The sequence below is a fragment of the Struthio camelus genome, chromosome 16, assembly GCF_040807025.1.
Source record: "Struthio camelus isolate bStrCam1 chromosome 16, bStrCam1.hap1, whole genome shotgun sequence".
Taxonomy (NCBI): Eukaryota; Metazoa; Chordata; class Aves; order Struthioniformes; family Struthionidae; genus Struthio; species Struthio camelus.
Genome location: NC_090957.1, coordinates 15,459,857 through 15,486,744, shown reverse-complemented (window position 1 = coordinate 15,486,744; position 26,888 = coordinate 15,459,857). Strand labels below are relative to the sequence as shown.

Here is a 26,888-nt window from a genome sequence, read left to right as displayed (position 1 = left end):
GCCTCCTGCTGCTAGGGCCACCAACAAAACCACCACTGCTTTTAGGGTGTTCAAGTGTGTTTTAAATTTGTAAAGGTTTTTTTGCTGCTTATTGCGAGGTTGCTTTTATAGTCATTCAAGTAAGACAGCCACCCAAGATTAGGGAAGGAGGAGAAAATACAGCCAGTATGGAATATTTACAATTGACTCAAGTCTACTCTAGCAAATCTGGCATTGACTTAAGGGTACCTGTCCTGGGAACTCCTTTACCCTAGTTTCCTCTTTTCACCAGCTAATAAAAAAAAAACACATTTAACTACAACAGCTCAGCCCACCTGCCCGAGCTGCGCTATTTGGCTAGGTTGGCACCAAGGACCTTTAACGCCCATCCTTGACAAAATAGCTCCAACTCAGTAAAGAAAGGCACATGCTGTCATCTTCCCCCCTCATCCCCTAGCCCTCCCCATTCTTCAGAGTACTTAAGTGCCATTTTGAGCCTGTTTTTATGGTTCTTTTTCTACTATAAGAAATGCACTTGGAGTATATGAGATCATGTATATGCATGGAGAAAAGTTTGCTTTTCAACTGTATCCCAAACACAACCTCACAACACTGAAAAGTCAAAAGGTGGGTGTATTAACGCAAACGCAACATAACTAGAAGTAGGCAAAATCTTTTCAGACTTCACCAACCTGTTCCCCCCACTCTGAAGTTCAACTACCTCTTCTGGTAGGTTTGAGCCCAAAAATCAAATTCTGCCTAGACTGTCCATAAGCATTTATACACATCGGAAACAGTGCTAAAAATCCTTCAGTGTTATTTAAAAAGCCATTGTCTTTGCTTTGCAAACACACACACCTTAACCATTTTAGAGTAAGTGAACTAAGTTTTACTTGTGAGAAACAACTACAGAATATGAAATAATTAGCTAACTCAACATGGGAAAACCTCCAGATCTGAATCCTGCCTACTTTGGCAGCAGAAAATTAGCAGTATTTTCACAACCTCATCAGACCAGGAACTCTGTCTACCATGGTGAGTTTTGGATCTATAACGAAATTCAGAAACAGAACTGAGACCAAGCCCTGGAGCTCACCACTGTTCACTAAGGTGATAAACAGAACGTTACAGACCAGGCCTAAGGAATGCAAGGTATTAAGTAACTGACACAAGTAAAGCACAGAACATAACAGTTTATTGGGTAAAAAGGACAGCAACTTCAGTTGTATACTTCAGTGAAATTAAAAATAAATAACTGATTTTAGAATCAAATATTTGAATAGTTGCTAATATTTTGAGTGGCCACGTCTACCAAAGGGGCGTAACGAGTTACAGTAGAATAACTTCCATTGCTGTGAAAATCCACTATAGCTAAGAGAAGACTGCTTTCAGGCGGACTTCTTCAAAGTTATTCCATGGGGCAATACTACTCATGATGATCACCACTGACGGCAGCAGATCCAATCAGCCTTTAAGAGATGACATTCCAGCTCGCATAATTTCATCAACCAAGAGAATATTGCTAGCGATCACTGTGCTAGAAATATTAAATAAAGACTATTAGAACAAGCATTGTGATACAGTTCATAAAAACAAACCAAGAAGAAAAAACACACACACAAAACCCCAAAAAACAAGAAGAAAAAACAAAAAAACCCAGCTTCCTCTACACGTAACTTGATCCCAAATTGCTGCATCAACTTCAATATCAAACACCCATTACTATTTAAAGTGAAATCATTAAAACATTTACCATGAATGAAGCAGTTGCTTTTTGACATTATAATTATCCCAAATTCCAGCTGCGGCAGCTACCATTGGTTCACCTAGGGGAGAGGCAAAACAATCTAAGTAATCAATAGTGGGTTTACGTCATTCAAACTGTGACTTTCTGCTAACCCCTAATGTTACTTGCTACAAAGCGTTACTCTGCATTCTGCTTAAGTTTTGCGTGAAGATGAAGCACACACATTATATATGTCTATATAAAAATGTATTTTTTTTCTTTACAGTACACAAAGAGTGACTGCAACAGCAGCACACCCAGCCAAAGCATTTTGCTCAGTTTTTCATGCAGAAAGCTAAGCCTGACTTCGATAACACCAATTTTATGTTCCATTGAAAGAAGCAAGAGATATCTCGTTTAATAGCTTCCAAATGATTCCACAGAGCTGAACCATGACACATTTGCCTTCCTCAAGTAACAGTTGTGTCACTCCGAAGCATTATTTCACTATTTCAGAGTTACTACCAAGCTGCTTTTACTAGCGCATCCCGTATTTTAGAAAGGTTCCTACCAGTGTTCAGATCAACTCCAGTAAGTTGCCCTGATTCTGCATGTTCTGTCTGAACCTTCACTAGTGTTTCTTGGGGATCGTAACCAGAGTTCTGAGCGAGAACCTTTGAGAGAACAAAGACATTACTTCATGTTGTTAACCTGAAGTGGACTCCTGCTGAGCAAGCTGTGTTTTAAAGCCACTTTATTCGGGAGTTCCTTATACCTTAGGAATGATGAGAAGAGCATCAGCAAAAGCTTGAACTCCGAGCTGGGCTCTTCCTTTGACATTAGGTTTATGCTTAACAAGAGCATTAGCTACTGCTACTTCCAGTGCACCTGCTCCTGGAACCACGCATCCTGTAGGAGAAAACATACTATACTGAGAAACCACACTGCTTGTGCAATATTTTGACCTCTTCCCTCACCCCCAAAAAGACAGCATGTAACTAACCAGCTTCTTACCGAAGCTACAGTATCAACCACTTATAATGTGCCACTATTTAAGAACCGTGACTAAAAACACTTTGCATTGAAATATGTTTAGTTTGGTGCCTGACCGCATCAGCTACTAGTTAAGCAAATTCATCTCAAAATGGCTGAATCTGTATTTCAACAGAACTCACGTTAAGTCCTTAACATGGATAAATAGAGTAGAGGCTTACCATCCTCGATAGCATTTTTAACAGCACGCAGGCCATCTCTTACTGCATCCTTGATTTGTGTGAGTGTATGCTTATTCGGTCCCCTGATCAACAGGGTAACAGAGCGAGGGTTGTCACATTTCTCAATAAAGGTGTATTTCTCTTCACCCTAACAAACAGAGTTATCTACTCAGTGTCATATATTTGCTTAATCAACATACGCACATTAAATAAAGGAACAGACTTTCAGATTCAGTTCTGAAGTAACAGGTCTTCAAGACGCAGTGAGAAACTAGATGCACGTCTTTATCCACACAAGAGCTATGCACGTTAAGCGCCTCAGAGCACCTAACAGAGCCATATTTGCATCTTCCCAATCTTACAGATTTTAAAAGCATAATAAGCAAGCTATGACAAGAACAGATACCTAGGCAGATGTTTACAGACAAGGGGATACTAGGATCTGAAATGCCACTGGTCTTTATTCCTACTCCAGTATTTCTCTTACAACGCAGAACAGAACTCCTTCTTGCAGGGACACAGCAAGACAGAAGAAAAGCAGCATCAAGCGAGATCTGTAAAGTCATTTAACTTGGCTCCAGTTGAAAGCCTCCAGTCATACTTACCAACGTATACTCATAGATAAGACCTGCGTGTCCCAGACATTCAGGAGTGAGATCCTCTACAGAGTTCATAGCAGTACCACCACATGCAAGGGTCAGTCTGAAAGTATTGATACAGGTTAATATTTCTTTTAAATTAAGCAAAACTGCAAGTCACTCAAGCAGCCTATTATGAATAATAGTGTTGCAGCACACAGAGTATGATACTTTCTAGGCTTGGATCAGCTTGTTTCCGTTTCCTCAAAAGCTCTTCACAAGATTCAGCCTGTAGAACTAGATCTAGCCTGCATGTGTCTATATTTGAAGCATATTGATAGCTCAAACTCCTACTTCACTTAGTGTGCTGATGTTTCCATGATTTATACTAAACTACTTGGTATTACTCTAGTAAGAGCTAATAGATCGAAGCAGATCCTTAAATTATTCAAGCCAGACCTGATTTAGTGTGAGAATCTGGAACAGCAAGTTACTTACTCCTCCTCCCCAGGAACTGACCTTTCCATGTTTCTCCTTTTAGCTCGGCGCAAAGCAACTATTCCTTCTTTTGCAAGTGCATCCAAGGAAAATGGGTCAATTCCCTAGAAAGAAGGCAGAGTGACTGTCAGGAAGAAGAAAACGCTAAGAAAAACTCCCCCAGTCTGAAACCAACGGGCAGATTCTTCCTCAGGGCTCCAAAAAACCCCAAACCAAAACCCAACTTCCCCTCTCCCTCAAACATGAATACAAATTGTGTATTTGTTTTCATAAGTACATAAGCTACATCATCCCAAATTCAACTATTCTTGTCTGAAGAACAGCACAAAATGAATCAAACAGCATGCAGCTCGCCAAGAAAGCCAACATCTCAGATGCATTTTCTAGTTAGTTATCATACCTATTCATCTCACCTTCTGGTTGATCACAATAAATCCTTTATCTGAATCGCCACAGACTCTTTTTTTCAAGTCTATGATTTTATTCACTCTGTCTTCAATAAACTTTCTTTCTGCTTTTACAAGCTTCTCTCTTTCTTCTGCACTTTTATAGAAGAATCCAGAGCTCACCTCTCTAAAGGAGGGGAGGGAAAAAAAACCCACAACAGTATAGAGGACAAGTAGTTACTGTTTTACTGCAGAAATAAAAGTAGATTAAGGACTGCCTAAGAAATTCTTTCAGTAAGGTTCTAATGTGTTACATAGAACATCCTCCCCTGAACCCCATTCACAGATTTGTCAATGCAAAAATAAGCAACATATTTGTAATGGAGAACTCCAAAGTATAGCCCTGTTTCACTCTACAGTATAAAACTGTGCCTGAAGAAAGGACTTCCAGCTATCTTTCAGTGAGACAACAAAAGAAACTCTATGGAGCTATGCCTCTGAAACTGACATTTACAGCCAGTTCTGTTTGAGTTGTCAGCTTCCTTTTTCCAGGAAAGGGCTGCAGAGAGAGTATCAGTTCTCCCATTCCACCTTCTACACTACTTGCCTTCCTCTAGAATAGATTCCATGCAGTCCTTCAATACTTATTTAAGTACACCTTAAAAAAAAAAAAAAAGGTTCCAAGAGAGAGAGGAGTATTTTCTGCTCCTGGTGTTTCTGCTGTATACTTACGTTTTCTCATATTCTAGAGATACATTGCAAGTAAGAACATAAGCATCTTCCACTCTTTTCTTCATGTCAGGATGACGAGCACCATGATCCAAAACCAGCCCTCTAATCAACCTGAGAAAGTAAAAAGCATTTTGTATGTCAACATACAGAAAACAAGCGATTCATGCAAGTACAGACCATGCAGCACAGACAGCTGATGGCGCCAGCTAGTCAGACATGAATTGCCTATACACTCAGGGTAGAGGTAAACAAAATCATGTATCCCACTTCCACGGGCACGCCCATTTTCACGCGAAAAGCATACCAATCAGAGTGTGAAAAGGGAATACGTTCTTGCATAGTGTCTGACTGCATTAGCTACTGGGGAAAGCTAATGCAGAATTCGTCCATGCCACTGAGGTACATTTAAGAACCTAGAGAATTTTCAACTAAATTAACTACAACTCAGTTTTCACTTACCTAATGCATAGTTTGTAATTGTAATAAACAGATACAAATGTAAAACATAACCATGCCACAAGTATCATTACTGGAAAAAAAAATATACAGCATCCTTAGAAAGCAAATAAGCATATCCACCTGGAGCAAAGTGGAAATCTGACTCTGTCATTCACTGCTATTCAAGAAGTCTCTTGTCAGGGAATCTAGTTTAGTAACTGGGGAACTTCCGGCCTCTAGGTAATTCAGGGCCGAGATGCATCTTTTTGCCTTCCTTTCACCCCTTTCCTAATGATTTTAGATGACGGTAGCTTTATCAAGACACTCAATTTTCTCCTTCTGCTGGGGGGAGGGGAGGGGGGGCAGAATCCAAGCTACTCAAATTTCAGGAAACCATTAAACTGAAGCTCAAGAATATTTGTTTCATTCTTACGTCGTGTCAGTTTCAGATTTGTGCTTCATCTCCATAATCTCTACCATGTAGAGATCAATGGGCTCATTTGGTTTTCTGATTGCCAGAACAGAATCTACTACAGCCTGGAATAAAACAAACACACACATACGTTAGTCTTCCAAAGGGCAAGGTCACATCTTTCCATCCACCTTTCCCCCCAAGGAATAGGCAGAACAGTTTACAACCGGGACATCTTCACACAAAAATGGACAGACAACACATGTACACTTGCCTCTGTTAAGATATCAGCAAGCTCAGCATGAACTTTAGTACGGAGGGATGTTCTGGCAACATCTATAAGGGTCTCCCTGTCCATTTCCTTGGTTACTTTGACTTGCTCCAAAACTTCAAGTGCTTTTTCCTTTGCAATCTCAAATCCCTCTGCTACTATTCTGGGGTGCAAGCCCTAGTGCAAGAAAAGCAGATAAATCATTAGACAGCAGAACATGAAATGGTATTTTTCACAAGGGGAACCTGTGGTTTGAGCTTTGCATCCAATGTCGAAATGCAGAGAACCTGCATACAGAGACAAGAGAATGTACTGTCCTTCTGAATACATATAAAAGGAATGCCAGTCCTTCCAATGCAGAGGAAAAGCACAGATTACTCTAGCACAGAATTAAGACCAAGGGAACTACAAAGCACACTTGGGTGTTCACTGTGCAAAAGGAATGCTTATTCTGCAGTTTGTACTGTCCAACGCATCTGTTATCGCAGAGGATCTCCTTGTTAACATGCACGTAAGGTAACTGTTTAAACTCAAACAGAATAGTCAGAAATAATAAGGTTACATCTGTTGCCTGCTGTTAAAAGCAACAGTAAGCGGTTTTGATTTTGAATAAGTTCTAGGCCTTCAACTTTAGCCTTTCTTCATTTTACAAGCTCTGCAATGCACTCATTTTAAGTAAAAACATACACTCACTTTCACGTTTGATTTACAAACATTAGCATTAAACAAAGCAAAAGTTGAATGGTCTCAGATAAAGCTCTTCATTAATCATTATCTCTGAAGGAATTATCACATACATACCTCAGAAATATAGAGATCTGCCTGCTTTAGGAGTTCTCCAATGATCAAGACATTTGAAGTGGTACCATCTCCAGTGATGTCATCTTGTGCTGTTGCTACTTTTGCTATCAAGGAGGCTGTCGGGTGTTGGATTTGCTAAACAAAAGCAAGAAGCTGAGCAATAATAAACCTTGCTATGGGAAGTAGCTAATCTGAAATCAGCTAGAACAAAATATTTAAGGACTAGTTCGATTTTTGCGATGTGTGTCAATTCAGCAGTATTCAATAAAAAAAAAAAAAAACCACCCACTGAGAATAAGTCTCTTGTATTAATCCACGTAACACCAGATTTTCTCCCCCTAGATTTTGTGCATCTAAACAGAACAATGCTGAACGCTTTTATGTAAGCTAGTCCTGCACTCATTATGAGCAGCGCTTCACTTGACAGAGCCTTTTTCTCTATTAGGGACCAGATGCACCACCTCAACTATACTCCTGACATTTAGACTAGTAGGTTTAGAGCTAATTTAGGGATCTCTGCGTGCACTGTTACAGATGTCTAAGTGTCTGGTTTACCATTCCCCTGACAGTTTATTTTTTCTTCTGAAACTGAAGAATAATATTCAGGCAGTTTGCTTCTTGACCGCTCCTCTACTGAAACATCATGCAGTAGTACACTAGTGTTTCAGCTATAAACACAGCAAGAATACCATTCCTATCTGGCCAAAGTTCACCACCACCACCACATATGACCTTATGTTACTTACACAAATAGGCATATCAGTTTAAGCAATACATCTATCACTTAACATTTCCAATTGCTGACTGCAGAGCATTTCAGCATAGGCTGAAGCCTACAAACCTACGGGACAGCACTCTCCACGTTTGATGATATTTTTGCCTAGTAACCGTACTTTAAAAAGTGAGATAAGCAAAACATGAATGGAATCATTTATGCTGTTAATCAATTTTTTTTTTAATCATTCTTGTTTTTCAAGTGCTGCTTCTAGTCTGAAGCAGCTTATTTATCAAATTTTTCCTGTCTGCTAAGCAACTGTTTATATTAACGTGAATATTTTACACAGAAGTACAACAGACAGACAATTAATGAGGTGGCATAGCTCACAAGGGAGGCATGGGGCGCCACTACAAGCTAACAGCATCAGGTAATAAGTCCCACTCTGGACCTGGGACACGCAGCAGTGACCCAGCCACACTATGCATATGCAGGGCTAATGGCAGGACGGCACCCCCCTTCATATAATCTTCACTGACACAGTGGAGAAACTGTGATACAACTCCAGACTTGAAAGGAAAGCAATATGAATGAACTGCATCCTCACTCAGGCTCAAACTTCTTTTAAGCTATGAATTCCTGAAAATCCCTGCTGCCTTATGCCTGCTCAAGTACAATTTAGGCATGCTTTTCCATAAGCAAAACAAAAGTAGCAAAAATGGTAACTCCATTAAATAAACCGTTTCCTTTCTAATTGCCAAATTAACATATATATTTTACCCAGTATTCACCACGCAGCACCTATTTCTCGACCTCCCTCCCAAGGGACATTTCCCTTCAATGCACAGGGCCAAATACCACAGAAATGCAGGCCGGGGTCAGCAGGGGACGGAGCCTCCCTTCTGCCACAGGCACCCAAAGGGAAGAGGAGCAAGTTTCAGCTTCCCTACCCCCCCCCAGCTTCCCGAGGCTCCCATCCCCCCACACGCCGTAGACACAAGAACCAGCTCACCATTTCCTGCAGCAGCACGTTGCCATCTTTGGTCAGCTTGATGTCTCCAGCCCCCGACACCAACCTGCGGGGGACACAAGGCGGGTGAGCAGGCCCCCGGGCCCAGCCACACGTGCCCGGCCTAGGCCCCACAGCGCTCCCTCTCCATTCATTCAACCCCACCCGCCCAGCGGCCTCCGCCTTTGTTCCGCGCCGCATGGCGGCGGCAGGAGCCGGGGCCCGGCCTCGCGCGAGCCGCCCTCCTCACGCGCCCCCTCAGGCCGTAACGGCCGCCCCGCGCGCGGAGGCCCCTGGTGGACTGAGGGGGGTGGTGGTGGGGGGGGGAAGGACGAGGCCCGCGGACACCCCTTTCCCCCCTCCCCCCAACCCGGGCGAGCTCCCTCACATCTTCATGGTGCCTTTGGGGCCCAGGTTGGTCCTCAGCACGTCCTGGAGCCCGCGCGCCGCGCTGATGTTCACCGCGAGCGCGGCCTGGGCCCGCGCCACCTCGGCCTTGGGGTTGAGGGCCTTCACCGCCATGGCTGCCGCTGCGCCGGGCCCGGCACGCTGAGGCGACCCAGGGGGAGGGGGAGGCGGGAGGCGGAGGCGGCGGCGGCGCGCGCACCCGCGGCGGCTCCTCCCCGCCCGCCCCTTCTAGAACACTCCGGCGCGCGCGGGCGCCGATTGGCCCAGAGCGCGCCAGCCGCGGTCCTATTGGCTCCGACACTTGTCGCTCTCTCGGCCCCGTCCCGCCCCGGCGGGGCCCTTGGGAGCGGCTCGTTCATATGGAAATGAGCGCGGGGCGCGCGCGCCGCCGCGGACGTTGCGGGGGGCGGGGGCTGCCGTGAGGGGCAGCGGCCCGCTGTCCAGTCACGGCAATTAATATGTAATTAGCCTGTGAATATGAAGATGAGTCTTTTGGACGGGAATAGTCGCCCGGTCATTACTTCTGCCCGCTCATGTGACATAGGCATCAGCCAGGTTCGCAGAACCATGAGAATAAATAATTAAACTCGTTGATTTAACATTAGATCGAGAGAATTAATAGTTAAACGGGCTGGATTAATAATCAAAGCGGTTCTTGGTAAGAATCCAGAGTGTGGCGGTTAATCAAAACTGCTCTTCCTTGATACAGAAATGCCGCTTGGCCTGCGGCGGCCGGGGAGTCTCCTGCAGCCCCAAAGCCGCTGCACGAGGACTGGCCGTTGGTGGCTTCCAACCCTCGGCCAGTTTTTCTTCCTAAGCGTGAGGGAACGTCTCTCCCAAGGCAACGCTGAGATTTCTTTTGAGGCCTGTGGCAGAAAAACCCAAATGCTGTTAAAAGTCCGTGCAGCTTTGAGAGCCGACTCGATGGGGTGCTGGAAGCGGCTGGCCTGCGCGGCCGGTCAGGGCCCAGTCCTTGCGGCTGTGCGACGCATACTTCCTCCTGGCTTTTGGGCTCCCCCCCCCCCCAAATAATCATGACCTGTGGCCACACAGGTGTGCAGGGAGATCCCGGCCAAGCGGCATCCGGTGTCCCGGCAGCCCGTCCGCTCCAGAGGCTGCTCACCCTCAGCAAACAGACCCACACCGGTTTGGGCGGGCACGGCTCCGAGCGCAGGGCTTCTGCAATCCACCGCCGAGGCGGCGAGCAGCAGCCCGATGGGTTATTCGTGTTTCCACGTCATTTCCAGCAGTAAACGCTAAGCCAGCTGTTGGGAACGGTCTTGTAGCGCAAGAGTTTCGGGGGAACCCGACCGAAACAGGCCGGGAGGGAAGTGTCAAGGCAGGCTCGCCAACCTGACTGGTTTTGGCAGGGGGCTCTGGCACCTGCTGCTCTCCTGCTTCGGGTGATGATCGCTCAGGTTTCTGGGCAAAGTGCCACCCTGTGCAGAAGTCTCCCATTCGGGTCCTCTCAGTCTGACTTGGCAGGACTGGAGGGGACAGCTGCTAACAAATTTGCTTGCGTTTCTGATTTTTTAAATTTTTTTAGACAGAGTTGGTGTTTGAGCATCTGAGGGGACATATACCACAAGTCTGGAGCCCTTCTGTTTAGCTGAGCAGGGTATATTTCTTGTAAAATATTTTAATGCTCGTTCCTCAGTACAGAGAACCAGGATGGGCACTTTTTTTTTTTCCCCCTCTTGCTGTAATCATTAAAAATAAACATTAAACATTACAAAATGCAGGAAATTATGCTTTGTATTTCAAAATGGGGATCTGGAACTCTCCAGTTAATATTTATTCTTTGTTTTTGTAGGGATGCCACAGGCCTGCTGAAAGTAAAACCAAACAAGAAAACCCAGCCCTGAAAGGCTGCAGTGCCAGTATCTAAGGTTTCCATGCCTAGCTGCAATGCACAATTAAAATACCTAAATTCCCCCTCTTCCCCCTGGATTCTGCGGCCCACGGGTCGCACCCCAACATTTTGCCGCTCTTGCTTCTCTGTTTTGTAATTTGCTGGTCTCAATCCTTTCGCTGGGCCATTCTCAGCAGAGGGCAGCCTCCTCAAGCTCATGTATCTACCAGCAGGCACGCTGCATTTCATGTTTTACCTGCTCGTCAGTGACCTGTCTGGGTCTCGCCCAGGGCAAGGCAGGAATTATTCGTCCTGAACACCGACAGTGTGTGGGGCTGGCTGCTCCCAGTGATTTCTCCAAGTCACAGCTGAGACTGCTTGCAGCCTTTTGGGTTTGGCCATTCCCCAAACAGTTTCAGGTTTGTGAGGGGAATTATTACTGTAAGAAAAGAAAGCAGTCATTTTGGCAGATTTTAGTTTGGATTGTTCTTTTTTTTTTATTTTTTGCAGAAAAGGAAAGCCATTTTCAAAGAAATTCCAGTCCTTCCTATAGGTTATTTCCACTTCTCAAATGAATGGAGGGGTTTCTTAAATCATAGAGGAGAGAGAGGTGATGTACTTGCATTGACAGTCACACAGTAAGACTTGTGCTTTGAACTCCTGAACATCCTCTTAAAATTTCCATGCACCCTTCTCTGTGCTTCTTTCCTGGCTCATATGTTTGAGGGTTACTATTGTTTCATTTTGCAGCACTTTTTAGATATCAGTATGAGCTTTTCTTTATTTTTTAGTCCTTTAATTGTAGTTGCTAGAGCTGTTCTGCATATCTGTTTTTAATGCATAATAACAATACAAGGCAGATGCTTACTTGGCGTCAGTTGTCCATTGAAATCCATGAAGCTATGAGAAATTACACCAGATTAGAATCTATAACATAATATTTAACTGAATTAAAATTAACTTGTTCATTTAACTAAGCCAAATATAGGGGATATCCTTCATGAAATATTCAGCAGCAATTCTCTTAGTAAAAGTCATGCAGTGCTTATTTTGGCAAAAAACCCACTCCAATTCTCAGTAGAAGCAGTCTTCTTTCATCGTTATCAAGATCTGTGTTGATTAAACCTTATTCGCATGAAGGATTTCTAAATCTTTCTACAGCATGCTGTCCTGACATGATAAAACTAACAAACAGGACCAGACAGAACAGTGAACCATGTCACCAGTTCTGCAGCAAGGGGGCTTGGTACTAGGTTTTCTGGATACAAGAAGTTACTAATAGATGCTTATTTTGACCAGTGGTTACGCAAGTATTGAGTATAGGCATTCAAAAAAAAAAAAACAACCCAAAAAACAAAAAGGAAGACATGGGAGGAGATGCACATAAGGCTTGTGATTTCAATTAATGCACATAATTTTGAGGTGTAGTACTGCCGGAATTGCAAAAGAGATCATGCATAAAATGTGACTGGTGCATTCAGTGGTGCAGAACAAGCTTTCAAGAGGGAGAGCAGTCATAAGACTCCTATCACAAGTGAATAAAAGAAGCTAAATCAGCAATCTGGCTTTGTTGACTTTGAACCAAATAACCAACTTTATAGTTCTGGGTTGGCTGCCTCCAGTTTACTAACTAGTGCCCACGGTGAACGTCTGTGGAGGGAAGCTCTTCTGTGCGATGCCAGAACACTAGCACAGAGATGTTTTGCAGTTATCTGTTGCTTTTGACAACATTTCATTTGGGGAAACAAAACAGAACGTTCTCAGAAACAGGTTTTATTTTGGCTTTCAAGGTCTTTGATGACTTTTGATTTGATATTTATTCGGTGTAATATTACAAACTCTGATATACCGCTGAATAACAGTTTAAGCCAAAATGCAATATTGCAAATTTAACGTACCAGAACTTTCACCTGATCCACAATAGAAACAAAAACCCAGTGTACCTATCTTGCCTCTGATTTCATGCAAGCAGAAACTCCAGACTGCTGCTTACTGGAGCGCCTCTGCGGCTCTCGTCCCTCGCCCTGCCATGCCGCGCTCCGTGTGAAGGGCTCTGGGGGGTTTGCTCGGACCCCTACGTGGTTTTCCGTGCCTGTGGCACAGGCTGTCTCAGCGGGGAGCAACCTCCTCGTTGTCTTGTGCACAGCGTCTCCCGTGCCAAGCCATGCCTACCCAAGTGGGGAGCGCCCCAAACCGGGCTGAATGCTCCTCCCCTGACGCAGGCAAGGTTACACCTCTCCGCCCTACGCCTGTCAGCGAACAGCTGGACTTCTCTGGTTACATGTGGGCAACGATTTAAAAAAAAAAAAAAAATCCAGGCTGGCTTACTCAGCAGGTTATAGAGAGTGATTTGCAAAATGTGACTTTCTTCCAGATCAGCCCGTGCCTTTGTATTTATGTGACTGAAGGTCTCAGCTGATCCCTTCTTTTCTTGTACAGCCAAGAGGTTTGCAGCAGCAGCAACAGCCACGGGCAGTACAACACTGTAAGTCGCTGGGAATGTTTTTTTTTCTCTCAGTTCGGAAGGGGTTGGCTTTCGGCGTATTCAGATCCATAATGCTTACCGTATTTTTCTAGCATAGAAAGCGAAGAGTATCTTCTGCTGGGGCTATGGCCACACTGCCCCACAAGATGCAGCAGCAGCATGGTGCCTATTTTATAACAGGAGCATGAATGAATGATGCAATCATGCAGGGGGAAAGCATCATCATTTTGTCAGGATATGCAAAGAGGATTGGAGGGTTGGGCATGTCAACATCCGTGAAGTTCCTTCTACCCCTTTTCAACTACTTTTTACAAGGTGCTTAAAGAAATTTACAGCTAGGCACTGCCAGCAGATATCTGTGTATAGCTGCAAATAATCCGTCTATTGATTCGCCTACAGGTTGATATTACTACCTTTAAAAACTGAACAGAAAACCAAGAAGTTTGAAGCAGGCTCAGTGAGATAATTTAAGGACTGAATCTTTCTATTCTCACACCAAAAACCACAGAAACTCCCAATTATGGATGGATGGATTGAGCTTTTAAAGAGTAGCATTGGCAGGAGTATAAAAATCAATAATAACAATTTACTTAAATTTAACTAATTTGCTTAAACGTATCATCTTTCCTCTAAAGTGATGCTGTTCTCACCCACCTCAGTGCAAACTGGGACTAACTTCACTGATAGCAGTGAAATGACTCGGGGCAAATGAGTTCAAAGTTGGGCTTCTTGTGCAGCCGACAACTTTCAGTGAAGTGCTCAATCTCCCATTGTTAAACGGGAAGGTGAATCAGAGTCGGAAACGCCAGAGACTGTTTGCAAAGTGTAGGCTGAGCGATCTGTTTAAAGAGCTATTTTAGGTAATATTTCATTAAGGCTCATTTGGTTTTTTTTTTTTTTCACAGCAGTAAATTTGAATATAATACGAAGTAGCAGATGGCAGCACTTCTGAAAGCTGAAATGTGATAACAAGTAAAGTGTAATCACAATGATGATCTTGAGATCTCCTCAAGATCTCATCAAAATATGCATCAGCCACAGGACACCTGGGGTTCTGAGTGTCATTTATTTTTGCCTTTTGCATGAGACGTAGCAAATATTGCAGATGTTTCAGTTTTTCACATTGTGGCAAGTGCACTTCTTTGAAGGGTCAGCAAACAGAAAAGATTTCAGTTGTTTTCCTTAAACATGCGGCCTTACATAATTGCTAGGCTTGCTTCTGTGACTCCACCCTCTCTGTTACGAAACAGAACTCTCTTGTGGAAATGCCAGATTTTTTTCCAAGTGGCCTGCCGGTCTGTGACATTGGCCTAATGAAATACTTCATCATCTAGAGGCAAGGAGAGCTTCTGGGAATTCCACTTTCTCCTTGTAATTTCCTTTTTCTCCATGTTTATCTTAAATTTCACCCTCTCTACCCTCTGTCACTCTCTTCTTATAAGTCTTCTCTGGTCTCTTCTTTGTCCTTGCTTCTCCTCTTTCCCATTTTCTTCTTTTCGGCATTTCCCCACAATATTCTATTAGTTTCTCAGTCATGTTGGACTGTTTGCTGCTCGGATGCTTTTCCAGCATGAAAATCATAGAATAGGAAGTCTTCCTTTCCATCTCAAATTCAGCGGAGAAAGATCAGAGATTTTCTACTGAATTTTTCCAAAGGGAAGTAGAACTCGTAACTATTGGTTGGGGGAATTCCTGTTTTCTTACCATCTCACACAAACATCGATGCAGCTAAGCAAGCAGATGCTCTGTGTTTCAAAGTAATTCATCTTTGCCAACCAGAGGGTTATAGTGGACTATAACCCTCTGGAATCAAAAATTGCTACTCCCTTACCACATCCCTTAGAGATTTGCCCATAGAAAAGTTTTACATAGCTTCAATTCTTTTTGCTCATGTTTCCAGGTGACCTGTACTTGTGAGCAAGCTACTGAATCTGTCCTTATACCGCATTCTCACCTAAGAGAAAGCTATCAGAAATCAGTATGTTGTATTAGTGTAACACCCAAGGGCACTGGAGCGTGCTCCCTCCTGTGCCTTCTTCCTCTGTGTGTGCGTCTGTGTGCGCGCATGCTTTACTGAGTAGCTTTCAAATGGTAGGACATGCCCCAGAGGTGAATTCAAGCAGTTTCCCAGTGGACGCTGTGTCAGGATGGCCTAGTGAGAATTCTGAAAGCAAGGGAAGGAGCACAACCTCTCCTCTTCTTGCTTGCTTTTTCTCCCATTCCTGTTGTCCATTACTCAACACCGATAGCCTGGCCTTATGCTCTCACCTACATTCAGGCCTGGGAAAAATGTCACAAGTCACTGAAATTGGCTTGTTACCCTTTGGAAGGGCATTTGCCAACCTCCAGAGCTGATGGTGACCCTTGGGGCTCTGCAGACAAGGGCAAAATCTGATTTCACTCCAAGTGAAATCATTGAGCTTTAACCCCTAAAATTTACTTTTCCCACCAGGAAAGCTCCCTGCAATAGCTGAAGCTTCCTTCATAGGTTCATCTTCTTTCCTCCAGTATGAGCTTCTCTACTTTACAGTTCATCACAAGTTCTCAAAACCATCTAATCATATGTCATCCAAAAATGCGTCCATTTTTTTCTAGGACTTAGTTCCCAGCTACAGCAGGAAGTGGGAAGATTTTGGCAGGGACCAAGGGAGATCAGGAACTACTGATCTGTTTTGCATTTCAAAACACAATTCTTGCATTACAACCTGTCATTTTTAGGCCATAGCCTGAAATTCTTTTGAAGGAATTATTGCATGGAACAAAGAGAAGACAGAGTTAATGCCAACCATGGCTTCACAGCTGGTATCCCCAATTTTTGCTCTAAGTTGTAAATATGTCCTTCAAAGTGAAGGTAGCAGCGATGGTCTCATCATTTTGAGAACTATCCAGAAGAGAAGGGAATAAGGGAACTGTGGATCCTAGGGAGAAGGCAAAGTTGCTGTCTCTTCCTCCCTCCTCCCAAACTACATTTCTAGATATAACATTTTTCTCAAAAGAGAATAAACTTTCTAAGATATGTATCCAGAAATATATTTCAGGTTGTCACCAAGAAATCACATAACAGTGCTATGTCACCACATAGTGACATTGCATCATAATGGGGTAATGTTGCAGTGTAGCCTCAGGTTAGCATGAGGCAATGTGACATCTTTACATAGTGAGGAATCAGTGTTGGAACATCATGATGCAAATGTCATGCCATGGTGATGCAACAAGTTTGCCCAGCAGCGCAAATCTTTAAAATTGGCACCAAACCCATGGCTGAATTTTTCATGGACTTTATAATTTCCAGTAGGCTGGAAAAAATTAACAGCATGCTATTTAAAAAATGTTAGTGAATGTTTTTTTTAATTCCACTGCACAAATATATATAGCAAATGGCTTTCGAGGCCATGCCCTGAAGTCAAAGCCCCCTGCTTAGAAAATCAAAACCTTCTAGAAAAGATACGAATACACTGTTGAGGAATCAATGTCAAGTCAAGGCTAATGCAAAGTAAACTTGGAATTCAGTCACACGTCTGCATGCTGCCAAGCCTTAGCTCAGAATCAGTCTCTGACTGCTGGGGTGGCGGGGGGAGGACTTATGTCCATGGCTTGCTTAAGAGAGAAGTTTATTTTACGTGCCATGCTGATGATGTATGACTATATTTCTTTTCTGTACAGTGCTATAAATATAGTCTGTGCTTTAGAGGAAAATAGAGAAAAACACATGCGCTCTGTCGCAAATAACTCTTTAGCGAAGCTCTTAAGGATAGATCACAGTTTTACAATATGTCCTAAGGACAGTGCAAGGAACAGCTCTGTTGCACCAAGAGTGGAGACCTCACAAATTATGGTTCAGTTCTTGTTTCTTCCTTTCCCAGAAGAGGAGTTTGTAAAAGCACTTTTCTGGAATATCTCCTCTTACTCTGTAACCACTCACCTCTGCTTTCTGGCACACTGAGGAGGCTGAGCCCAGGCTCTGCCTACTTCCTCACCCCTGAACTGAATGTTCAGGAGGGAAGTGTGAGCTGGGTGGTATCTGCTCTCCCATCCTCACCTACACCTGTGACACACATGCTAAGCACTGAGGAAGCTACTGTGTCACCTTTGTAGCCTTCTGCAAAAGCCATGAACTCACTTAGGTTATTACGGTCATGTGTGCACGCTACAAAACTCAAGAATAGACAGAACATCCCTCTCAGAGAGTACTGTTTCACAGCTGCCTTTGAATAGTTTTGCCTTTAAAATACGTTACGTGACTTTGATCTCTCTGTTTCTTGGTGTTTCCTATTTAGTACTGATAACTACCTGTTAAACGCAGACTAACACTTATAAATATGGTTCTCAGATGTTCACCTCAAGCTTCACTCTTTAGGTGCAGCGTCTTCTCCATTTATGCAGACTTTTACCTTTCAATGAAGGACTGGAGTATTCTCTCATATTCTATACACATAAACATTTACAAGATGAGTATGTGTGTTCTGTAAGTTTTTTTCCGTGGCTATGATAATTTTTCATAAACATCTTTGTATCCCAATACTGACCATTTGGTGTCAAAAGCGCTTCATTTAGTATGAGTGAGGGATATCTTGCAGGGATGTGATGTTTTAAGAAACTGAGGGCCATAACTCCAAGGGGTCTAACGCAGAAGGTGTTCGGACTACAGCTAGACAGGGTTTAAGCACCTGCATGAAAACACTGTCTTGGACAGTTTACCCCTGCGTTTTCTATGGAGAAATACATTCATTTCTGCTTCCGAACAGAAGAACCCAGTTCGCCAGATCAGTTGAAACTGCAGTTTGCTGAATTTCATCCCAAGTTTCTGTTCAGTTCTTAGTCAATCCCTAGTTAAGCATAACCGCTGTCATGTTCTGTGCAACTAAGGACTTCAATAGTACAAAAACGAAACCTTTAGGATTTAGCTCAGCAGTAATAGTGCAGACTTGAATAGACGTTTTTGGTCTGAACCCCTTAAAACACTTGGACAACCACTCCTACCTGCAACATTGCAGGCAAAAGACCGTGAACTATGGTATGCAGTATTAGCAATAGGAATAAAAGCAAAGGTTCCTCTTTCCTGCTTTGACCGTTAACTATTAAGCTGTGGTCCCTCAGTGAGCAGACAGAAGCCACCTCATGAGAGCTGGCTGGTGCCGACTGTGTGTGAACCTGGGACGTTTCCTGTCTGATAGTGAGTTAGTTCAGTACTAATCATCCCCTGTGCTCTTCCATAGCCAGATACATAATGATCAGGTCTCCATCTGCGCTGGAGGTCTTGTGTATCCAGCGCATGGGACGTTTGTCCAAAAAAGAAATGTTTTTGGGAGCCTGTAAGTGTAAGACCTTTTACTATCACAAATCACATGATATGTACAAGGAGAATAAATTAGTTTAGTGAGGGGAAAACAAAAGATGAAGTATATGACATACTGTTTGAAGGTATTTTCACTTCTGTCCCAGAAGAAGAGAGAACCTGCTGCCCAGATTAACTACATGAAAGCTGTGCTAAATAATTCTAGGAGATTAGAAAAAAACACCAATCAAAAATCTCTCCAAAATTCTGGGAAATAGGATAGATATAAAGCTGTAGTTGTACTGAAATGTGCAGAGTGATAAGTAGTGAAGTCCACACTGAATTCCCTTATGAAAGGGTGAATCAAAAGATGAGCAGGGTAGAGAGTAAGAAAATACCTGAATAAAACCTTGTGCTCCTGATCCGCAGAAGAGGTGCTCAGCATACTCAAGTGGGCAGGTATAAAAGGGAAGAAAACAAACTTTTGTCAGGTACTGTTATGGAAAACGTCGTACCGTGATGTTGCGATATCTTAAAGGTTAGGTTCCCTAAACCCCAGACTTCACTGAGATTTATAAAAGACTAATTCCCAATGTTAATGTCCAAATCTTTTATACATTCATAGATTATTCACTGGGATCTAAACCTTCATGATTTAGGGACAACCACTCACCGATAGGTTTAAAACAGCTATGTCTACTGTGATCAAGAAAATCCTTAACGGGAAAGCCTGGGTTGGGTTTCTTTTACTATTTCCTGGAGCAACTAATTTGACACACCAGACTTGTTCTGATAAGAAATCAAGATTCATTCAAGCTGTGAGGGCAAGATGAGACAGAGAATTACAAGTCCTCACCATAGCTGGCAGTCTGATAACTGGTTCAGCAAATGCCAAGTACTACAACCTTGAACCCCACATGAACATCAATGGGCCGAGCCTGCAGAGGGCAAATCAGCAGCTGACCAAAGCTCCACTGCCCACCTGTAACGTAAATTGGACATCAGTAGGCAGCAACAGCAGAGAGCAAATCAGCAACTGAGCCATACCTCCACCACCGCTAACTCTCATTGATAAAAGCTGGCTACCAGGCTGTGCTTGGCCCTACTTGCAAGGATCAGATCAGTCACTCCAATGGCCCAAGACGGAGTGCAATACTGTGACTCACAGAAAGACTTTATCTTACCCTCTTACAGTAAAAAGGTTCCTAAAAGGATGGCGTCTCTCTTGGAGATGAAAGAAATCTTCCGCAATGCTGATGCAGTATGCTTTGATGTGGACAGTACAGTCATCAGGGAAGAAGGCATTGATGAGCTTGCCAAGTTCTGTGGAGTTGGAGATGCTGTTGCAGAGATGTACGTATATTTTTTGCTATTTTCTTCATGTGAACAGTAATAAAAAATAATCATGGCTACGGCTAATCTGTGACAATAGATTTACAAGAGGAATTAATTCAACTCAATGTTTTAGGAGATTATTATAGTTTAAAGGGGATTTTAGGAATAATACGTGGCATTAATGAATAATGAAGTTAGTTAGTTTTTTGGAATTGTGGAGCCACTCAACAAAATTATAGTGAAATAAATGCTGTGAAGTAAATTTCTTTGATAGGCTAAGATAAGGTCTCGTCATTAAACTTGGCAGAGCACTAGCAAAACCTGATCTCTTATTATGAGATGGAGGAGAGGGGACAAATCTGATGACAATTCTTTGAGGCTGATTTTATTTCTATTGAAACTAGTAGCAAAAATCCATTAACTTGAGAGAACGTCACCTAGCCTGCAGTTTAGGAATTCTGGTCCCACTGGCTCAGACGCACTTACAGAGGGAATGAAGCAGTCTTCTTTCGTCTCACTGGTTCTTAAAATGCAGCAACTATCTTAAGAAATATCAGGAGTCTTCCACTGAGCCCCAAAAAATTGACAGACTGTAGGCACACAAGTACTAACTGGTCTCCAAGCTCAGTAATAGCTTTCCTTTGTTAGATTACAATAATCTTTCCACATTTTTAGTCTTTTGTTTCCCATTCTCTTTATTTCTTCCCATAATACTGGTCAAGTAACTTGAAACTATCATAACAGAGCATTGTCCCTTTTTGCACCCACAAGAGCTGGACCTGAACTAAGTTACTAAGTCTGAATCTTTGCACGTAGTTTGAGGGGGATTTGCAATCTGGATCTAAAGTGGATAGCTCCACTCTCTCTCTACCTGTAACTCTCCTACACGTAGCTGCTACCAAACTTCTCAGAGCACCAGTCTCCTGTACAACATAAACATAGTGTAACGTAGAACCTATAGACTCTTAACTTGTTCCTTGGTATTCCTCTTCAACTAACAGCTCTTGAGAGAAGCCACAGCTTCTTAAATGTCACTGATTTGTTTTGTTTGGATCACAATTTAGGACCCGCAGAGCTATGGGTGGCACTGTGACATTCAAGGCAGCTTTAACAGCACGACTAGGTCTCATACGTCCTTCTTATGAGCAAGTGCAAAAATTAATATCTGACAATCCACCTCAGCTAACACCAGGAATAAGGTAAGAGGAATTTCAAATGATCTAATGAAAGAGCTTTCCAAAACTACACGGTATAAATAAAAAAAGCTCTTTGACATTACTGAGGCTGTAAGACCATGGGGCTGGTTTAGAATGTCTTCCCACTTGATTTTCATGTTGCATACAAAGCTCAAGTCAAGAGCTTACAATGGTCTGAGTGCACGTCAAGTGGATAAGCATCCATGTAAAAGAAAACAGTCTTATCTATTAACTGCCATTTTGGCTGGCAGGCTCAAGAGGTTTAATATCCGGTGCTTTGGCTTGGTCTATTCTGCAATTACAGTACCTGTCTGTGCACTCCTGTGGGCATACATACCTCTGGACTCTGCTTAGGGTTCAGAGCTACCCATTTTGTACCAAAGTCACTAACAGAGTATTAAAAAATCATTAAAGGGAAATATTCACACAAACACCTCCCCGCCATATATATATATATTTTTTAATATATATATGTATATGTATTCGTTCATCTTTGGGTTTGGAATAAACATTAGCTTTTTCAACTGAAAAGATCTTTTTTTCCTATTCAAATTGGTTCAAACAACTGAAAATTGTTTCTTTACTATGGAATTCAGCCACAGTTCTAAGTCTAAAATAGTTTTAGTTCATACAGTAGTTCTAGACAACTTACATTTTCTTAAATTTTTGCTTGTATTTGCTTACATTTTCTCCTTGAAATGAAGCACATGCTCAGCTTTTTCTGTGGAAGGCATAGCTAGATGTAACTACAAAGGGGGCATTGTTTCCTTGTTTAGAAGCACATGATTTTCCTTTTCATTCCTTCTCTTTCTTCCTCCTCTCTGTGTAGCCTGCTTTAAGCCTCCACTTTTCTTTTCTAGTATTTAGCATTTCTGCTTTTATTGCTACTACTTAGCTTTGCTGCACGTTGATCCTTCTGACTGTAGAGCCAAATCCCGTAAAACTTTTGACTGCCTTCAAGTCTCATTGACATTAACTGGGTCTGAAAACTTTTCACTTCTCTTTCCATGATTCCTTTTCTGTAGCTACTGCCATCTTCTAAAGACACTGCTGCTGTTCAGTGTCTTCAGGGAACCATCTCCGAGTTAGAAATCTTCTGCACTTTGCACACGTTTCAGCCTACTTTTGAGTTTTGGGGCAGTGGTTATATCTCCCCTGCAATCCTTACATTTTCTGTATTATAGACACTTTTTCTTGCTTGTTTTATACCTAACTTCAGGAAAAAAATCTGAACCGGATCTGCTGTCATTTTTTCAAGGGAACTAATGTGAACAAAATGAAAGCATAAAGAAAACATTTCTAGGGAGCGCTTGTTTCTGAGCAACTAAATACCTATTTGTTGCTGGATAGAAGTTTTGTTAAGCTCTTTTCAAGTTTGAACATGCAAAGGAAAGAAGGAAAAGCTTCAGGCAGCAGAGAAGGATGGAACTGGAAAGCAGCACACATCCCAAGTAAACCACAGTAATGCAAAACATGGGCAGCCTTGCTTAGGAAAGATGTATTTTAGCCTCCTTGTTATCCCTTCATCACACCTGAGTCCTGCTAGGCACTCACGCCTGGTGATTGTTCTTTCTTCCCAGGGAGCTGGTGAACAGGCTTCATCAGCGAGGGGTCCAAGTCTTCTTGGTCTCTGGCGGGTTTCAGAGCATCGTGGAGCACGTGGCCTTGCAGCTGAACATTCCAACAGCAAACGTCTTCGCCAACAGGCTGAAGTTTTACTTTAATGGTGAGATTTGCCTACTAGCTCTTTTCTTTGCTAATTAATGCCACTTTTTGAGTTCAAACTGAAGTCAGATACCACACTACAGTGGCCTTAAAGTCAGCCAGAATCTGTGACTGGCCATCTGTCCAGCCTACATCACTTTGTTACCAATCCAGCTAGTTCTAGATAGGGAAATTGCAAGCCCCCCCAAAACATGAGTCCAGATCACTCTCCAGACACATGAAATATCGCTGTGGTTACTTTTTAATTGCGAGCTGTGCTAGAAGGTTATAACTATTACAGTTGCTGACAGCAGAGATTAATTTTCTCTTGCTCTTTCATTTTAAGTGTAAAGAGTTTATTACGCTAATCTGCTTTTAAAGGCAAACATTACTCTCAGTGACTGAGGAATGTATAGGGACCAATGGACTTAAATTTAGTGCAGCAGCCCTGGACCTCATGCTAGTGTAATCAAGCACAACTGGGTTTAGTGAGGTTGCTTCTTTCTTAAAGTTTCATACATTATTATACATTATATTGGATGCTGCTTTTGATATGTTTAGACCAGAACACCCGGGAACGGATTTGTCATACTACACATATGGGGTTTCTACTTTTACGATAGCACTTCAGCTTTTTGAAAATACCTCCACCGATGACTTAGGTGAAATCCTCGGTTTTATTATCTTCTAATTAGTTCACTGGGATGTGCTGATTGTGAGGCTTACCTGACTGCATGCAATTAGCGGTCTTCTGAAGAAAAGACCATAGGAATCTATCTATCTTCATTCCCAAGGAGTTCGTTGATATCATTCCCAATACCTGGGCTTTGCTATATAAACCCTCCGAAGTAATTACACATGCTGTCTATGTCTAACTTGTCCTTCCACTGTGTTCTAGGAGAATATGCAGGATTTGATGAGACACAACCAACAGCTGAATCAGGAGGGAAAGGAAAGGTTATTACTCATTTGAAGGAACAGTTCCACTTTAAAAATGTAGTTATGATTGGAGATGGAGCTACAGACATGGAAGCCTGTCCACCTGCTGTAAGTACTGAAGAACTGGAATTCCCTCTAAGCAAATGCTTTGGAAAAAGCTGTTTGAATACTTATTAGGATTTCAGGGAAGATCTTTAGCACTTTCAGCAGCCTAAAAGAGATCTGTGTAGGTAATTTTCTCTAGAAAGGCTGCTGAACACACAATTGTTAATTTCTCTTAGCCCTGACAATCTCAGCCAGCGTTTCACCCCCTCTGAGACAGCTGACAGGGACCAGTTCTTACTCTACTCCTACATCTAAAGATAAAATGAGGATACAGGCCATTTGTCTTTCTCTTATGCATTCATTCTGAGACATCCACATCAATATGCTCTTGCTCTTTTTGTGCAATTCACAAGGCCAGCTAGATACCCTGGCATTCTCTAGACACTAGATTCTTATATATTTGCAAACTGTCTAGCAACCAGTCTTGTATCAAGCTGACCCTGCACACCCACCTGATATCAGCATAGAGCTGGAGGGTTCATCTCACTGTAGAGCAATGACATCTTTGAGCATAGCAGCCCTGACAGGGTGAAATAATTGAAAATAAAGAATAGAAAGCTTTTAAAAATTGTCATTTCACAGAGGAAGAGCTCTTAATTCCACCTCATCTTTAGTGCCTTTCTCTATGAGTACTCCAACGTCTCTGCTTTGCCAGTGTTTGGGGATAGATTTCCTATCGCATGGAAATGCACAGGAGCAACTTCTAAGGGTTACTTGTGCGTGTGAGTTATGACAATAAGTCCCTTAGCTCTAAGTAAGTGCACCACCAATACAGCTTAATATTTGTTTAATGCTTTCTGAAGGCAAAAAACAAGCAGTGGAAATTTAAACACTGTACTTTCACTGCAGCTGGTTTTCTGAAACCTAGAAATGATGGTTGTTCCTGGTTAATGATTGACGACATGGTTAATGATTGCTTCTGGTATCTATCAAAGGAGATAAACAGAGTTAGGATAAACAGAATAGGGATAATTGTGAGATGTTGCATGGATGTTCAGATGTTAACTCATTCTTGAATATTAAGGATTTATGTTGCATCACAGTTACACCAGATTTTCAGTAAAGTCTTGGATCCAAACAGTCTGGATGTTGCAAGGTACTGAGGCACAACTTTGCTAGTGGAGAAAAACTTCAATAGCCAAAGTGGTGCAAAATTGAGCGTTAATGAAGTTCTTGGTAATAAATGTGAAAAATAAACATGCAAAGTAAAATAGATTTCTTTGGGAGGGGAGGAATGCCATAATTTTGGAGTTCAAGCTTAAAAACAAACATAATTGCAGAGAAGCTCCATTCCTTATATCCTTATATAGGACTGCAGTAATTTATGAGCCCATTCTTTCTTTTTTGCTAGGACTGCTTCATTGGATTTGGAGGAAATGTAATCAGGAAGCAAGTAAAGGAGAAAGCTAAATGGTACATTACTCACTTTGATGAACTGCTAAAGGAACTGGAAGAACGATAAATTATACAGCAAAATAATATATTTAACAACTATAAATACAATGCAATTAAACACATATTTGTTTGCAAAGTTGTGTTCTGGATTTTTTTAACGATTTTAGGTGGTGATCATCTTCCCTTTCTGACCTGGAACTCATGTTTCAAATGGTCCCAAGCTACTCAAATATTTTGTAATGAAAGTGCTAAGTTTTTTTAAAACATCTTTTTCAAGGTACAAGAGGTCAGTTGATTATTCACTCACTAGTGAACACCTAAGTTAGGAATTTATCAATACGTTATTAACCAGGGACCAGTTCATTAATGTATTATTAATCGATAACTACTGCTTCAAAATCATTGAAGCTAATACCCGTATTTATTTTGGGTAGTAAAAGAAGAATAAGGGGGCCACAACGGAGGAGTTTGTGTAACCAATAAAAATAATAATATAATAAAGTCTTACGAAGAAAACAATATGGTTTAAGTACTTTCCACTCCAAAGAATCTCAGAGCTTGGTTAAACAGTGAACGGCTAGGTAAGAAGTATACTTTTCCTTATTACTTAGCATCTCTGCTTTCATTAAAATAGGGCTACAAGAGAACTTGAGATGTGATCTGTTACTCAACATCACTGTTACTCAACCTGTAGTCTCAAAGACACGAGGTGCATGCAAACCTAAGATACATGTAACATTCAGTAGTATCCAAGAAGCATATTTTAAAGCTAGTGATACGGCGCTTCCAATGTCTCATTAAAATATTTACAAGTAAAGTTCAACACTGTGATTTTGTAAAACGGTCACATTGTTTACTTAAGTGTTTTATTTATTTAACAATCCCTGCCCTGTCAACCTGTAACTGGATAGAAGCTGATTCATCTATCTTTACAAACAAACAAATGGTGTACTGATTAAGAAAACATTGGGAAACACTAATGTAGTCTCTTTCTTTGTGGAACAATTGCTACCCTTAAGCTGCTTGTGCCAGAAATATGTCTAACCTGTTCTAAACAAGTATTTCTCTGAGTTCCAACTAACAAACGCTAGTTTCTTAATGGTTTCTCTTTTGTGGCTGCACTGTCTGGTGCAAGAGAGACCTTTCACAGTACTCACTAGGTAAACGCTGCCTCTTTGGCAGCAAGTTGCTGAAAACTCCTTTGAGTGAGTCTTTTTAACCCGCTCTGCTGAAGCAACAAGGTACTTCTATCAATACCTTTATTAGCCAGACATGCTTATAAGAATGTCACCTGAGACAATGTAAAAAACTTTACTAACATCAAAGTTTAGGTCACCTCTTCTACTTTTTCCCATCTATATAACTTGTTACCATCATTGGAGAAAGATGGGCTTGTCTGACACAATTTGTCCTGGAAAAAAACAGTCTACACTGG

The 26,888-nt window shown here is 42.1% G+C and overlaps 2 protein-coding genes and 2 non-coding genes across 9 annotated transcripts; 1 reads left to right on the top strand and 3 right to left on the bottom strand.

Moving 5' to 3' along the window:
- Positions 1–1,152: 1,152 nt before the first annotated feature.
- On the bottom strand, positions 1,153–9,416 carry CCT6A (chaperonin containing TCP1 subunit 6A). Its single transcript, XM_068910608.1, has 14 exons — positions 9,148–9,416; positions 8,763–8,826; positions 7,036–7,170; positions 6,238–6,411; positions 5,985–6,088; positions 5,114–5,224; positions 4,409–4,568; positions 4,017–4,099; positions 3,525–3,621; positions 2,920–3,067; positions 2,481–2,614; positions 2,277–2,379; positions 1,733–1,805; positions 1,153–1,516 (listed from the first exon to the last, which is right to left on the bottom strand). Exons 1-14 carry the CDS (start codon positions 9,279–9,281, stop codon positions 1,444–1,446), a joined length of 1,593 nt encoding a protein of 530 aa, XP_068766709.1. The 5' UTR covers positions 9,282–9,416; the 3' UTR covers positions 1,153–1,443.
- On the bottom strand, positions 5,370–5,505 carry LOC138061344 (small nucleolar RNA SNORA15). Its single transcript, XR_011134980.1, has one exon. It is a non-coding gene; the product is annotated as a small nucleolar RNA SNORA15 (small nucleolar RNA).
- On the bottom strand, positions 6,540–6,671 carry LOC138061345 (small nucleolar RNA SNORA22). The gene has a single exon (XR_011134981.1). It is a non-coding gene; the product is annotated as a small nucleolar RNA SNORA22 (small nucleolar RNA).
- On the top strand, positions 8,714–25,589 carry PSPH (phosphoserine phosphatase). Of its 6 annotated transcripts, XM_068910614.1 has the most exons (8): positions 11,356–11,438; positions 11,530–11,629; positions 13,394–13,504; positions 19,974–20,132; positions 21,179–21,313; positions 22,891–23,036; positions 23,913–24,061; positions 25,410–25,589. In XM_068910614.1, exons 4-8 carry the CDS (start codon positions 19,993–19,995, stop codon positions 25,518–25,520), a joined length of 681 nt encoding a protein of 226 aa, XP_068766715.1. In that variant the 5' UTR covers positions 11,356–11,438; positions 11,530–11,629; positions 13,394–13,504; positions 19,974–19,992; the 3' UTR covers positions 25,521–25,589. The 6 variants fall into 6 exon arrangements, with proteins under 6 accessions (XP_068766714.1, XP_009674174.2, XP_068766713.1 ...); XM_068910613.1 differs by lacking the exons at positions 11,356–11,438; positions 11,530–11,629 and adding an exon at positions 8,714–8,846; XM_068910612.1 differs by lacking the exons at positions 11,356–11,438; positions 11,530–11,629 and adding an exon at positions 8,739–8,846 and having other exon boundaries at positions 19,405–20,132.
- Positions 25,590–26,888: the final 1,299 nt, after the last annotated feature.